The sequence below is a fragment of the Carassius carassius genome, chromosome 41, assembly GCF_963082965.1.
Source record: "Carassius carassius chromosome 41, fCarCar2.1, whole genome shotgun sequence".
Classification (NCBI taxonomy): Eukaryota; Metazoa; Chordata; class Actinopteri; order Cypriniformes; family Cyprinidae; genus Carassius; species Carassius carassius.
Window position 1 is genome coordinate 18985396 of NC_081795.1, and position 15465 is coordinate 19000860.

A 15465-nucleotide genomic window follows, 5' to 3' on the forward strand; every position below is an offset into this window, starting at 1 on the left:
AGAGCTTTCTGTTAAATAGATATGTACTCTGCCCAGCTTTTTGCTTTATGCAATCTGGCAACCATTCACACGTGCTCTCTCTCTGCGGAGGCATCGTGATCTGAAAACACACATATTGTACTGTATAAGTAAACTGGAGCTCAGTGATCTCCATTTGAGGTATTCTGCTTAAATAAAAGTGTAATTCAGCTAGGTTGTGGTCTGTCATGGATCTCGACTGTATTGTTTTCGATAGTGGTTGTGGATTGTAACGTTATTGTAACGTTTTTCCTGTTAAATGAGAAACAATAATGCAATTTGGAATTATTGTAATTACTATTAGGAATTTCTCTGTTATAATATTTGAGAGTAGGTTTTTGTTACACCAGTTTTTATAGCATAGACAGGGTGAGTGTATATCTTAAGTCTTTGGTGTTTGTTTAGTCTCTAATTGATATCCTGTTATAAATCTGTACACTAACATTAGATGAGGTAAAATAAGCCATGCATTCGAGTCGATATTCTATTGATTTGTGCTTACTGGCGAAAGAGCAACTTCTACAATGAAATGTCAAAATTAATTTCCCAAATGACAACAATCATTGCAATTAAAATTGAGAAAAATAGTACAATATTTATTTATTTATTTATTTATTTATTTATTTATTTATGTATTTATTTATTTATTTATTTATTTATTTATTTTTTTACCATTATACAATAAGACAAAAATATGCCAAAAATGTGTACGTTTCCACTGCCTAAAACTAGATATTTAGTCGGCTAAAAAGTGACTAAAACTAAAACGGAACAAATTTAATTAACATGATAAAAACCTTCAATTCAAGGTAATTTCATCTACATGTTCCAGACTAAGGACCTTCTTCAGGTCCTTAAATGATACGTGATCCAAAAATCATAACGTCATTGGTGAAATGAGTACCCATCACTAGACTGTTTTGCCTTCCTAGGCTGGCGAAAGCAAAATCACTACAATATAGTACTGTACTGTAGGTCTCATTTGTGTCTATTGTTTTTATGTCTCCTAAGAGACAGAGTTGAAAGATTTTGGATAGTTTTTCGAAGCATACTTTGAAAGCTGGTTTGGCAAAGCGAAGTCTGAAACGAATGAGTAATTTGAAAAGTTTTACAAAGCCTTGAAGTTTGAAGGTTGTGAAGCATTAAGCATTTATACTGTGTCTTTGAGATTCAAGAGACGAGTCAGCTGTATTTGTGGTCCATTTTCACAGCAGAGAAAGACTAAAAAAATATTAAAGGATGTATAATATGTCAGAACAAGCTGAAGGACTGTACAAAGTTTGGTGGAAAGTTTAGGCTGAAAAGCTCCAGTGGTCTTCAAACAGGACATTGGGAAACGTCCAAGTGTTGTGCCAAGAGGATTTAAAATCCTTAAAATTAGTTACAGTAAGTATATTTATTTTTTTATTTTTCTATTTTTGCATCGTCATGAACTTTTGGATCTTGAGGTCAAAAACATTGAGAAACACTATGGTAGGACAAGTTAAAAGTTAGAAATTTGGTCTTGGCTTGATGAACAAAAAACATTTAACTTTCAAATTTGCTACTAATTTACTCACCTTGATGATTTTGTTTTAGTGGTCGACCGATATGTGTTTTTTGACAGCCGATGCCGATATCTTGGAAAACAGTGGGGCCGATTTTTTAATTATTATTATTAATATTTAAGAAATTTAAAATAATTTGACAATGTATTAAAAAATAAATGTCTAAAAAAAACATGCTCATACTTTAAAAATGAGAGTATTCTTCACAAATAAATAAATATTTAATAAAAATATAATTAAAAAGAAAGTAAACATTGTAACCAACAGGGGACTCAGTATTCTGTGAAGTTTGTGTGCATTTGGAGTCATGTTTTTCAAATAAAGCCAGGGTAACCCTCATTTTACATACAGCACACAGTGAAAATGACATGAATATGATAGTTGGCAAATGCATAAAGCGCAGTATAATTTGAAATCACGAGTTTATAGTTTAAAGCATTCAATTCACACGGACTGACCACCATGCCGAGTGTTATTTCACCAAGTACAACATGTTCCTGGATCAACATCCTTGTTGATCCTGGAACAACATTCAAATCAACCAATCAGAATTGAGATATAACTTTTCAAGAAATATCTGTTTTAGGCTTACAGTCAGGGTTAGGTGCTTCTACACTCTTGTTAATCAGCTATCATTTCCCACTGATTTTAGGAATAAAATCAAGGTTAGAATAAATGCAAGGTTTTTGAAATTAAATGTTCATTAGTCATTCAAAGATTTGTTTAAATTAAACAAATGTATATTTAATTAATGCTGATGGCAAATGAGAAAGTATTAATGTTTGCCTTTCTATTACTAACAGGCCTAATATAAAAGCAATCATAATAATACTTTTTGTATACATAATTCCTTTGTTTAACCATTTTATCTGATTATTAGACAGACTTCTATCCGTATTAGACAGAACTGTTAATGACGACGATAAACAAGAGAGAGTGTGTGAGCACTATGTTCGCTCAGGCATTGCTGCCACTCTCTGTGCTCTCTGTCAAAATAAAAGTCCCGCCTCAAACACTTCGGCCATGCAGAAAAACTTATCAGCTGATGCCGATGATATTTGAAAAAATTACAAATATCGGCCGATATATAGGTCAACCACTAGCTTTTTTCCTCATCAGAACAGATTTTGAGAAATATATCATCACATCACTTGCTCACAAATGGTTCCTCTGAACTGAATGGGTGCCGTCAGATTAAGAGTACAAACAGCTGATAAAAAAACACATCACAATAAGTAATCCACAAGTGAGCACAATAAGTAATCCACACGAAATACACGAACATCTAAGTGTTGGCAAGAAACAAGTCAATCATTAAGGCATTTTAACTATAAACCATTGCTTCTGTTTGAAATATGAGTCTATAACGCTTCTGTAATAACACTTTCTCTTGCATAACCTGAGGGTGAGTAAATGTTCAGCAAATGTTCATTTTAAGGTGCACTATTCCTTTAACCCAAGTTGTGTAAAGTTTACTTCATCAATTCAACATAATAAGACATAACTGAAACGTCTTATGAGCTATGAAAATGCAACCTCGGAGCCATAGAGTTTTCCACTGGGTTATTGAGAATCACAAAGCAGCTGCCGCAGAAAGATTCGCCTTGAGCTGTCATTGAATCCTGTTGTTCAACATTTCTACAAATGCTACTGCTGGCTTTAATGCTGAAGACTAAGGCAGACACATAAGTCCAGATAGGGGAGTGTTATCGCTGAGTAATGAATTGAGATGGTTGTTCCTCTGGCTGCTATGTGGTTATTTGTTAGCTTTTTTGCTTGGGCCCAAAGCATGCAATGTATTCTACACTGGCTTGCTTGGCTGCTTTCTGGTCATTCATCAACGAGTGATTTCCATTATGTGGTGCAGTCAGCTGAAACAGAAAAAAGCTTTTCTGGATGTGTGGTTCATTCATTCATTCTTTCATTGCTACTTAACGCTAAACCTAAGCATGAGTGTTTATGAAATATGTCAGCACTTTAATTCCCTATTGAGAAATTTGAGTCTTTAAGTTGATTTAATAAGAACAGTGATGGGGAAGCTACACTGAAACTGTAGCTACAGGCAGTCAAGCTAGTCTGTGAAAAATAGCAAACAAAAACTACATTAAAGCTATATGTGACATACAAACAATGAGGATGTAAATTATGATGATGCGATAAAACTGAACAGATAAATTGAAAGTAAATACAACTTATTACAGAAAATAAATACTTAAAAAATATAATTGATGTAATGTCTTCTAGGTTTTTTTATTATCATTATTTAACCTTTGGAAAAAAGTGATAAAGACTTGTATTGTTAGAAAAGTTTTAACTTAAAAAGATCACAGGTTCCAAAAACATATTAAGACAGCTTTCAGCATTTACAGCTCTTTATGCAGTATTTAAGCCCTTTGCCCTGTTGTAATAAAGGGCCGAATGGAGCAAATAACTGATCTGGGATTCAGATGGTTTGGGCTAAAATGTGAAATGTAAGCTGCTGACCCATCATCCTCCTGTACCAGCACAGCAGCATCTGCTCTCACAGAGACAAGTGTTTAAAAAGATTTCTTTATTTTCATGGCATAAGAGCAACAATAAAATCAGTTCAAGCTGATCTGAGATTGAAGCCATCAAGGTAATAGTGAAAAATTTCTTTTTTTTCTTTTCTTTCTGAATGCAGTCTTGTCTTTTTAATGATATATGCAATTATTTGTTTCTTGATTTGATAGTATTTAACTAAAGAGGAAGGAATAATAATGCATGATTTTTGTGCTTTACATTTACATTCACACATCTGGCAAGCAATGTTATCCAAAAATGGCATTCATGACAGACCCTTTTTTATCATTTAGCATTCTCTGGGAATCAAACCAATAACCTTGCTAGCACCATAGCAGCACGCTCTATGGTTTGTGCTGCATGAGTATTTTCAATTATGCTGTTCTGATCTAATTTTCAGTTTAAGAACTGTGTTGAATAGGACCCACACACTGTTATGACATCCACTTTGCATTTACAGCAGATCAACATCGAAATCTCAGAGTTTATCTTAAAGGGATAGTTCACCCAAAGATGAAAATTGTCTTCATCGTCTCACCCTTGTATTGTTCTCATGCTGTACAGAACCGTACAGGTTTCTTGCACAGAAACCAATGGCCTAATCAGGATATTTGTTAAATAATGGGTTAAATCTCAAACACTGCAGCTTCATATGGTTAACATCAAGTCGAGAAGACATTGTGAAAGTAAATTTGTTTTATTTCCATGGGGCATACAGCATTACAACAACACAAGGGTGAATAATGATGACATAGTTTTTATTTTTGGGTGAACTTTCCCTTTAAAAGTAAAATTATTAACTCTTGAGATTTATGGACCTTTATAACTACTTTTAAACTTCTTTCTCAACTATTATAAAGTTAGATAAAACTGTTTCTGTGTGGAATGTAGTTCAGTTAGGGTAACTTTATTACATCAGCAGCCTGTCTCAAAAGATAACACTTCTGTGTAAATGATGAACTATGGGATTTTGGAAAAAGCTGTTTTGAAATATAATTACAAAAAATTTAGACTAGGATAAAGAACATGATGTTAAATTGGCTTAAAGTGCTTATTTAAACTTTCTTCCCTTTCTAAAAGATCTCTGATTCTCTAGCAAAGCATTGAAACGATGGATTTTGTAAACTTAAATTAGGAATTCAGCCGTTAAAGGCAAAGTGTTGTTTAAGCACATATAGCCCTGCTTAGGTTTTGTTCACTTTAGCAAAATCTTTGAAAGATTTCACAGGCAAGGAAAGTCCATTTTCAATCCACCTTTTTTTGGAAGTAACTTCTGTTACACTGTAAACAATCAGTGAAAAGTTTGCTCTATGAATGCAAGAATCAAAAACTGACATTATTCTGTTCACCCTTCAACCTTCGGTCAGTAAAAATTAATTTAAAAGTGTAAAAACATTCAAAAATTAATCTAGTTTACCATGAATAGGGATTTCTAACGCATTCTCATCCCAAGGCGTCATATACTGACCCTCTTGACATTTCGTCAACATCCTACGCATATGGCACCCTCTAGCGTCAATATGAGACACAGATTATGGGTTAAGGTTAGGGTTAGGGTTAGGGTTAGACCGCTAGGAGGCGCCTTCTGGCCCATTTTTATCTGCTTCTAATATTGACGCTAGAGGGTGCCATGTGCGTAGGATGTTGACGAAATGTCAAAAGGGTCAGTACATGACGCCTTGGGATGAGAACGGTCTGGGATTTCCGTCGTTTCGAACAGGTACAGTAACAAATGTTGGATTAACCTGCCTCCAGTAAACACTGTTAACATGGATTAGAAGTGAAAATGGAGACAATTACATTTTAAAGCATCCATGTGGAATCAAACCTGGAAGAATGACATGATGATGGAGGTTTGATCAGGTTAATAAGGTTGATATCATATATTGAATCAGGAGAGCAGACCTCAAATGTTAAGGTTTGTTTGTTTGTTTTTATATTGTTACAGCGGAATACAAAAGAAAAGAGAAAGTAATCAGGAGGATAAGAATGCACCGGAGTGAGAAGAGTTCTTGCTATAGATAATCATGTTTTATAATGTCACATTAAAATACAGAGTGTTGTGTTATTCTTCTGACCTCCCATAATTTAAAACACAGTAGGCTTGCTTGGAAAAAGGTAGATAGCAATGTAATGAAGCACAGCTCACTCAAGTGGAAAGTGGAATTGCATAAATGTTCTGTTTTTAGACACGCCCCCGGCTGCTATTGGTTGGAAAAACAATTAGCCCCACCCCAAATGTACACCATTGGTTGAGATGTTTTGAGACACTTTCTGGAAAAATTTACCTTACAAATGGCTCACTCATATATGTCTGTGTATTAAGGTTGGATAGGGAAAATTATTTCATGTTGAACACACTTTTTCTTTAAAGTACTCCTCTGCTGGTAATGAAAGTGAAACACCTTAAACCCAGTGTCTCTTCTGATTTGTTTCTTCTTTTTAGTCTAATCAGCAAGCATCATTATTTAACATTCACACCCTTGTCAGATTCAAGCACACCTCACACCTCATGTGCTCATGTTGTTCTGGAATAATGAGGAAGGCAGTCGACGCCGCGGTCGGTACAACGCGTCCATAGCATGTGGGCCTTGAATGAGACAGATCCCAATGTCACCTTCAGGAGAACGCATCAGTGCCTGGCGCTTTTGGGAAGCCCACACGGTGATCCCCTACTGCCACGAGACGGAGTATTAGCTTGTGAATAATTTCATGCAAGCTAACACGCTGATTTACGAGCCACTTTACAGTTCCTGCCATTCAGCCATAAATAGAGCAGGATATGTATATTTATTTAATGTTATGTATACATTATTTATATAATATTTAATTTGTTTGATATATTTACCATATTGTATGAATATATTAGAAAACATGCTAATTTGTAAAAACAGTAGATTTTAATATTTTGATTGAACAAGGATGCATTAAATTGATCAAAAGTGGTGACTTCCAGAGGTGGAAAGTAACGAATTACATTTACTCGCGTTACTGTAATTGAGTAGCCTTTTTGTGTACTAATACTTTTTAAAGTAATTTTTTAAATCTGTAATTTTACTTTTACTTAAGTATATTTTGTTTGAAGTATTGTACTTCGCTACATTTTAAAACACATTAGTTACTGAGTAAAAAAAATAAAAATAAAAAAAGAAATGCTCCCTGGAAACTACGGCAGTAAATAATGGGCAGGAGGGCAAACTGGCGCTAAAATCACAAGAAAGATGCAGACGGACAAAACAGGCGTTAGTGGTGCAGACACCGCTGAAAACGAAACCCCGTCATATTCTGAAGTTGAACTCGAAGGAAATGAAGTGAACCCCTGGCCATATGTATGCTCTATTATGTAGTGTAAGCTGTACTTGCCTAGGAAGACCAAACTAGCAGCTTATACAATCTCGACAAGACATCAACCCTTCGCAAGAATGTAGAGGTAAGCTAAATAATTGCATCGTTGCATGGGTGGTTAAAATGAAGCTTTGACATTTTAGCAAGAGGTTTTGCACAAATTAGCCAAAAAGACAGTGGTGAGGAGTGTGCTATTTTTGTTTTAATGATGTGCGCGCGCATTTATAGTGCATTCTTTCACTGTGTGATTTAGTCTCCTAAAATGTATTTAGAATGATCACAAAATTGAAGATATAGGGGCAGAAAATTCACATATTTATATAATTTCATATATTAAATCAAAATCACACAAAGAATGCCATCTTTTCCATGAATATATACATACATATATATAACAGTTCAGTAAACAAGTTAATTAAGAGACTTGCGTTTCAGACACCATATTGCCTTTTTTAGCTCTATTTCTACAACAGAAAATAATTCCAAACACAGCCACCAAAGCACAGTTTTGCGTCTCTGAGCAACGTGACAGTGTTTCGTTCCTGAATGAATCAACCGTTTAAATGATTCGGTTCAATCGCAATGACTCACTTATTAACAGTGTCTTGCTGACACATACTGGCCATTTTAAATTCACATTTAAAGTATCTTTTGATTTTTTTAAATAATTAATTTCTTATCATTTCAAATGAGTATTCAACATTTTATGTCTTGTATATCAAAACATTATTCATGCATTTTTAACTGCAGGTTAAATGCATTCTTGTCCTATACATCTAAATGCCACTTCCAATGAATCTTCTGCATTTCCTCTGCATTAAAAGATGAGTTTGTTGATACTGATTTGCCTGGTAACAGCCCAAATGTTTTATTATTCAAAATAACTGATTCCTTTAATTAAAAACAACTAGTTTGAGATTAATAGACCTATACCAGGGGTGTCAAACTCAGTTCCTGGAGGGCCGTAGCCCTGCAGAGTTTAGTTCTAACCCTGCTCCAGCACACATATCATGTAGTTTTCAAATAAACCTAAATGATTAGATTAGCTGGATCAGGTGTGTTTAATTAGGGTTAAATCTAAACTGTGCAGGACTGTGGCCCTCAAGGAACTGAGTTTGACACCCTTGGCCTGTCCCATTTTGACTCCCTCCCACTGTTAAAATGTAACTAAGTAATTTTTACTCTGATTAAATTTTAAATGAGCTACTTTTTACTTTTACTTGAGTAGATTTTTAGACTGGTACTTTTACTTGTACTTAAGTAAAATTTCATTAATTGAATGGTACTTTTACTTGAGTAGAATATTTTTGTACTCTTTCCACCTCTGGTGACTTCAATAATGATACGAAAACATGATATTTCAAATACATGCAATTCTTTTGAATGTTCTATTCTATATCAAATAATCCTTAAATAACACAACATAACACAATTTCCAGAAAAATATGAAGCAGAACAAATGTTTTCAACAGTGATGATGAGAACTAGCTATTCTTTCTAAATATATTTTGATTTATTTAATATTATATATAATTGTATGTCATGTATTATTTTATTTATATAATAGCATGTTTATTTTAATATATTTACTATATTGTATAAATATATTATTGATATTTTAGACAGAATATTAAATTTTGCAAAATGAATATTTATCATGCTAATTTGTAAGAAAGTTTTTTTTATAAATTAATACTTTTTATTAAACAATGATGTGTGACATTGATCTAAAGTAACAGTAATGTCATTAATAATGCTACACACAAATATATATATATATATATATATATATATATATATGTATATATATATCATATGACACTGAAGACTGCAGTAATGATGCTGGTAATTTACCTTTGACCACAGAAATAAATTACATTTTTAAAATATATTTAAACAGTTCTTTTAAATTAGAATAATATTTCACAATATTACTGATTTTACTGTATGTTTATACAATAAATATGAAAAGTTACATTGTTCACTTTTAATACTGCTGTACAACACTACCTGCAACACTGGTATGAAAGAGAGATTTTTCCCTCAAGTTAAATAGCTTAAAAATCTAAGAAAGACCTAGTTGAGATAAAGCCAGAATGCAATTAGGTGACTTTTCAGCAAGACAAGGAAAACAAACTCGGAATAAGTCCGAGCAGAATCCACTGAGGCTGGGTGATTAAGCCTCGCTTGGATGTCCCCTATGCCCCTTACACAAACACACACACACACATGCACAAACACGTTCCATCCCCGCTTCCCAGATGAGACACAAGACAGTTGCTAACTCGGATCTAAGGCCCACCATAGTCTGGATTATGTGTCAATTTGCCACCCAGCTGCAGTGGCAGTGTCTGCCTTGCCGAACATGACTAGCTTTAATTAGGCCATGCTACCAATTACTGCTAATCCCAAGTCAGAATGAGCAGAAAGAGGGAAAGAGAGGCAAAGAATTATGCCATTGTTTCACTTACCCAAACGCTGTGCTAAATGTGTGCAATAAGCCATCATTTTGAGTGTAACAGGTTTAAAACGCTCTTATTATATGTAGTATTCAGTAGGACCAATAACGAAAGCTGGACCAATTTAGCTCTTCCTGAATACTAACATGGCAAAAGAACATTGTTAGACCACCGTAGACACAAACTGCAGCAGAGCTGTCATTTATTAGGTACTATCTAAGAACAATAATAAGAATATGTAGCAAATAATGAAAAATGTGTCATTATTTATTCACTTTCATGTTGATCCAAACCCATATGTTGTTGGGTTGCTCAAAATCTTCACTCAGCCCTTTTCTGTACAACAAAATTTTGTTAGAGATGTTTCTATGACGCTTAGTATACTAACGTATATGTATTTTTCAGTAGCATGGACAGAAGCTGTTTTAAGTAGCATACATTTTTCAAAAACAATATGCTTTAACTAACGATTAGTGGCGTAGCACGACCAAATGTTTAATTTCCCCTGGTTTAGAAAATACTCAAATATGCACATCTAAACTACTCTCTGTTTCTCTCTTATATGTTACAATGGAAGGACTGATTCATTCTAATGATTCAGTTCATTCACACTGTCCTGACAGTTTTTAGAAGAAAATAATAATACAACCCGAATTCCGGAAAAGTTGGGACGTTTTTTTAATTTTAATAAAATGAAAACTAAAGGAATTTCAAATCACATGAGCCAATATTTTATTCACAATAGAACATAGATAACGTAGCAAATGTTTAAACTGAGAAATTTTACACTTTTATCCACTTAATTATCTCATTTAAAATTTAATGCCTGCTACAGGTCTCAAAAAAGTTGGCACGGGGGCAACAAATGGCTAAAAAAGCAAGCAGTTTTGAAAAGATTCAGCTGGGAGAACATCTAGTGATTAATTAAGTTAATTGATATCAGGTCTGTAACATGATTAGCTATAAAAGCTTTGTCTTAGAGAAGCAGAGTCTCTCAGAAGTAAAGATGGGCAGAGGCTCTCCAATCTGTGAAAGACTGCGTAAAAAAATTGTGGAAAACTTTAAAAACAATGTTCCTCAACGTCAAATTGCAAAGGCTTTGCAAATCTCATCATCTACAGTGCATAACATCATCAAACGATTCAGAGAAACTGGAGAAATCTCTGTGCGTAAGGGAAAAGGCCGGAGACCTTTATTGGATGCCCGTGGTCTTCGGGCTCTCAGACGACACTGCATCACTCATCGGCATGATTGTGTCAATGACATTACCAAATGGGCCCAGGAATACTTTCAGAAACCACTGTCGGTAAACACAATCCGCCGTGCCATCAGCAGATGCCAACTAAAGCTCTATCATGCAAAAAGGAAGCCATATGTGAACATGGTCCAGAAGCGCCGTCGTGTCCTGTGGGCCAAGGCTCATTTAAAATGGACTAATTCAAAGTGGAATAGTGTTTTATGGTCAGACGAGTCCAAGTTTGACATTCTTGTTGGAAATCACGGACGCCGTGTCCTCCGGGCTAAAGAGGAGGGAGACCTTCCAGCATGTTATCAGCGTTCAGTTCAAAAGCCAGCATCTCTGATGGTATGGGGGTGCATAAGTGCATACGGTATGGGCAGCTTGCATGTTTTGGAAGACTATAGAGAACATTTGGCGCATCATTAAACGAAAAATACGTCAAAGACGACCACGAACTCTTCAGCAGCTGGAAATCTATATAAAGCAAGAATGGGACCAAATTCCAACAGCAAAACTCCAGCAACTCATAGCCTCAATGCCCAGACGTCTTCAAACTGTTTTGAAAAGAAAAGGAGATGCTACACCATGGTAAACATGCCCCGTCCCAACTATTTTGAGACCTGTAGCAGAAATCAAAATTGAAATGAGCTCATTTTGTGCATAAAATTGTAAACTTTCTCAGTTTAAACATTTGCTATGTTATCTATGTTCTATTGTGAATAAAATATTGGCTCATGTGATTTGAAAGTCTTTTAGTTTTCATTTTATTAAAATTTAAAAAACGTCCCAACTTTTCCAGAATTCGGGTTAATAATAATGGAAATAAAGGAAAGAAGCCTGAAGGCCCACCCCCAAATCTAATCATCAGTGGAGCATAAGCAGATGCACTGATGAGATTGAGATTGTATCAATTCATGGGAATTAACTACCAATTCAACAAAATGTTCAAAAGTTATGATTTGCCCTAAAAGTGTGTTGATTTGAGCAGTTCATTTAAATGAACCCCGGTCTATAGGATGTCAAGTAGATGTTTAGAAAATGTCTTTAAGATGTTTATGATTAAGAATGTATGTAAAACTCTATCTCTCAGATGTTTGATCTTTAACAGACATGTTGCAGACGTATACAATAGAGAACAAGATTCACAAATTCAAATTTCTATATTTCAACTAGTTCATTTTAATTTGACTGTTCTTCTTTCTGTTGCTGTGGTATTTTTTGAAAATGGACCTGTTCAGGTTTGATTCAGTCACTGTAATTGAGATTCATTTCAAATCTCCTAATTGTTTATGCGCCAGCAAATGACTCCCATCTCTGATAGCACACAAACATCCCGGAGACGTTTATTTGATTGAAGAGTGTTTAAGGACATTTATTAGATGTCAAATAGGCATTTAGAAAATGTCTTTAAGATGTTTATGATTTAGAATGAATGTAAAACTAACATCTTAAAGATGTGTGTTAGATGTTTGTACACAGCAGATGCTTTCCGCGTGAAGCGATCTTTAATGGACATCTGTTTAACAGACACGTGTATGATCTGGTATCATCTTATAACTGGAAAGTTGATATGTAACATCTCATCTTATCTTATGGAGCTAAAATAAAAATGGTTTTATTGTAGTAAATGAGCAGGAACTTGGCAGACTGTTTACCATTTGTAAAACCACAGTTTTACTACAAATACCATGATTAAACTGTGGTTATTGTAGCAATATGCATTTTTCATTTGTGGTTACCGTGGTTTAACTATATAAACCATGGTTTTTGGTTTTATTTGTAGTAAAACCATGGTTCATTTAGCTTAGCAAGCTAGAGTAAAATAGCTTCCTCAACAATGTCTGGTTGGATGTCTAGGAATGAAAATCTCTGTTTCATGGTGCAGTTAATAATACAACCCTCATGACGACCCTACGGCTTGATTTTGAGTAACTATATTGAGAATGGTTTTCCCACTAATGCTTTCTCTCCTCCTCTGTCTAACAGTGGTTTGTTTATATACCCATCCCTCTCTCTCTCTCTCTCTGTGTCTGTCTCTCTGCAGGTAGCCAGGCTCAGTTCCCCATCACCCAGAATGTGACGGTGATCGAGGGCAGCATGGCTAACATGACCTGCCGAGTGGACTATAATGATAACACCTCCCTCCAGTGGTCAAATCCAGCACAACAGACCCTCTTCTTCGGGGACAAGAAAGGTGAGCGTGGGCAGGATGTGCCATAAATCAGTCTGTGTGGTGAGCTTGCAGCAGAGCCAGAGTGGGTCACTGGGTTGGGTCGAGTGGAAATGTGCTGTGTAAGGATGAGTTTGGGCTCAAGAAGACTAATGAGACTGAACACTCAAGTGTGTCGCTCTCTTTCTCTTTCTCTCTTTCTCTCTCAGATTGGCCAGGCACACAAACAAAGCAATCAATTCTTCGATTCATAGCATCCACATCAGCACTGCAATAACAAAAGCAATTTAGGATCATTAAAGGTTCCCCAGTGGGGAAGGATGGAGTGTTTCATTTCAAGTCATCCAGGATATATACTCAAACACATAACATTTTGTTTAACGATGATTTTATGACTTCCTTAATGTAAACTAAGGTGGTTTATTCAGATTTTTTCATAAATCCATGTGACCCAAATGCATAAAATGCTGGCATGGTAAGGTATTTATCTTAATGTTATGTGTGTGTGTGTGTGTGTGTGTGTGTGTGTGTGTGTGTGTGTGTGTGTGCTCTTGTTTTTGTGACATATCAGGACACAACTCTGTATAATGACATGGGTATGACACAGGTATTACAAGGAGAGGGTGACTTATGAGGACATAGCCCATTTCCCCATTTTTCAAAACGCTTATAAACCATACAGAATGAGTAAAAATGCACAGTTTCCTGTGAGGGTTAGGTTTAGGTGTAGGTCCATAGAATATACAGTTTGTACAGTATAAAAACCATTACACCTATGGGATGTCCCCACTTTCACAAAAACAAACGTGTGTGTGTGTGCGTGTGTGTGTGTGTGTGTGTGTGTGTGTGTGTGTGTGTGTTTGTGTGTGTGTGTGTGTGTGTGTGTGTGCGTGTGTGTGTGTGTGTGTGTGTGTGTGTAAGGTATTTTGTAGTTGTTTTGTGTTTTGAGTCCCACCTGAGCGACAGGCACCATGTAAAGCACATTTACTGAGAGCACAAGCTTTTCACACAGGACGTGTTCTTGTGTTCAAAGACAGCTAGATGGAGCGCAGCAGAATGGAACTCAAATCAGGGCTCCCAGGGGGCGTTTTTCAAAGCTGAACTACTTTTAACTTGACATGGAACTTTTATTTTTTTAATGGCGCAAGATGGTGAAAAGCAGGAAGATGCAACATCATTTAAATCCACCTGTCTATCATTCTATCATTCAATCAATCAATCTATCTATCTATCTATCTATCTATCTATCTATCTATCTATCTATCTATCTATCTATCTATCTATCTATCTATCTATCTATCTATCTGTCTATCTGTCTTTAGCAATTTATGTTTTGATTGACAAAGACAGGCATTTTCTAGGAAATAACATAAAGATAGCAAGTACATTTCTTTTGTTATCTGATGTTCTTAAAGGCAGGGCTTTTGTTTGTCTGATGAAAATAAGTCGCTTCATTAGTCTGCAGTGGAGAGCAGTGCCATCACTGACATTTACGACTGCGTGTGTGTTCATGTGTGGGAGAGTGCAGACTTGAAATAGCGTATTATCTCTCTATATGTGCAGGTATTTGCTCTAGTCTTCTTGTGAAAACAACTGCTGTCATATTTTTTTGAGATACAGCAGTGCTTTGAAATGTTTTTCTCTCTTCATTTGGTTTCTCATTTGACTGTAATTGACGATCTGGAGATTGTATTTGTGAGGAGCTCCAAGCTATTCTTTCAACTAAGTTCACCTACAAATTAAAATGCTGGCAATATTGCACTTTATTATATGAATAAGAGCAGCATGAACTTTCTGCTAAACTGATTTTGTGGAAGTGAAAGGGGTTTGGAATATCTTGCATAAGGCAAAATTTACACTCCAAGACCAAGCTGACCATTCACATTAATAACTAAGATTCAGTCACAGCATTTTGTTTTGTCAGAACTTTGTAGTTAGTAAGGCATTACATAAGTATGACATGCTTTTACACCTTCTTTTCATATAAATATTTTAAGGAATCTACAATACAAACATCACAAGAACCCAATTAATACTTCCAAGGTAAAGACTTCAGACTTAGGGGTTCTTATGCATTCATTAACCTTAACTGAGCACCAAGTGATGATTTCATTTATGCAGACAGAAAAGACTTGGATTTTGTTG

The 15465-nt window shown here is 35.3% G+C and overlaps 1 protein-coding gene across 5 annotated transcripts in view; it reads left to right on the forward strand.

Moving 5' to 3' along the window:
• The window catches only part of LOC132122930 (cell adhesion molecule 2-like), a 282211-nt gene that overhangs the window by 202082 nt on the left and 64664 nt on the right, over positions 1-15465 (forward strand). For all 5 annotated transcript variants that reach the window (XM_059533443.1, XM_059533446.1, XM_059533445.1 and 2 more), the window contains exon 3: positions 13195-13344. In XM_059533443.1, the coding sequence (XP_059389426.1) occupies positions 13195-13344 (150 nt within the window). The remainder of the gene's footprint in view (positions 1-13194; positions 13345-15465) is intronic.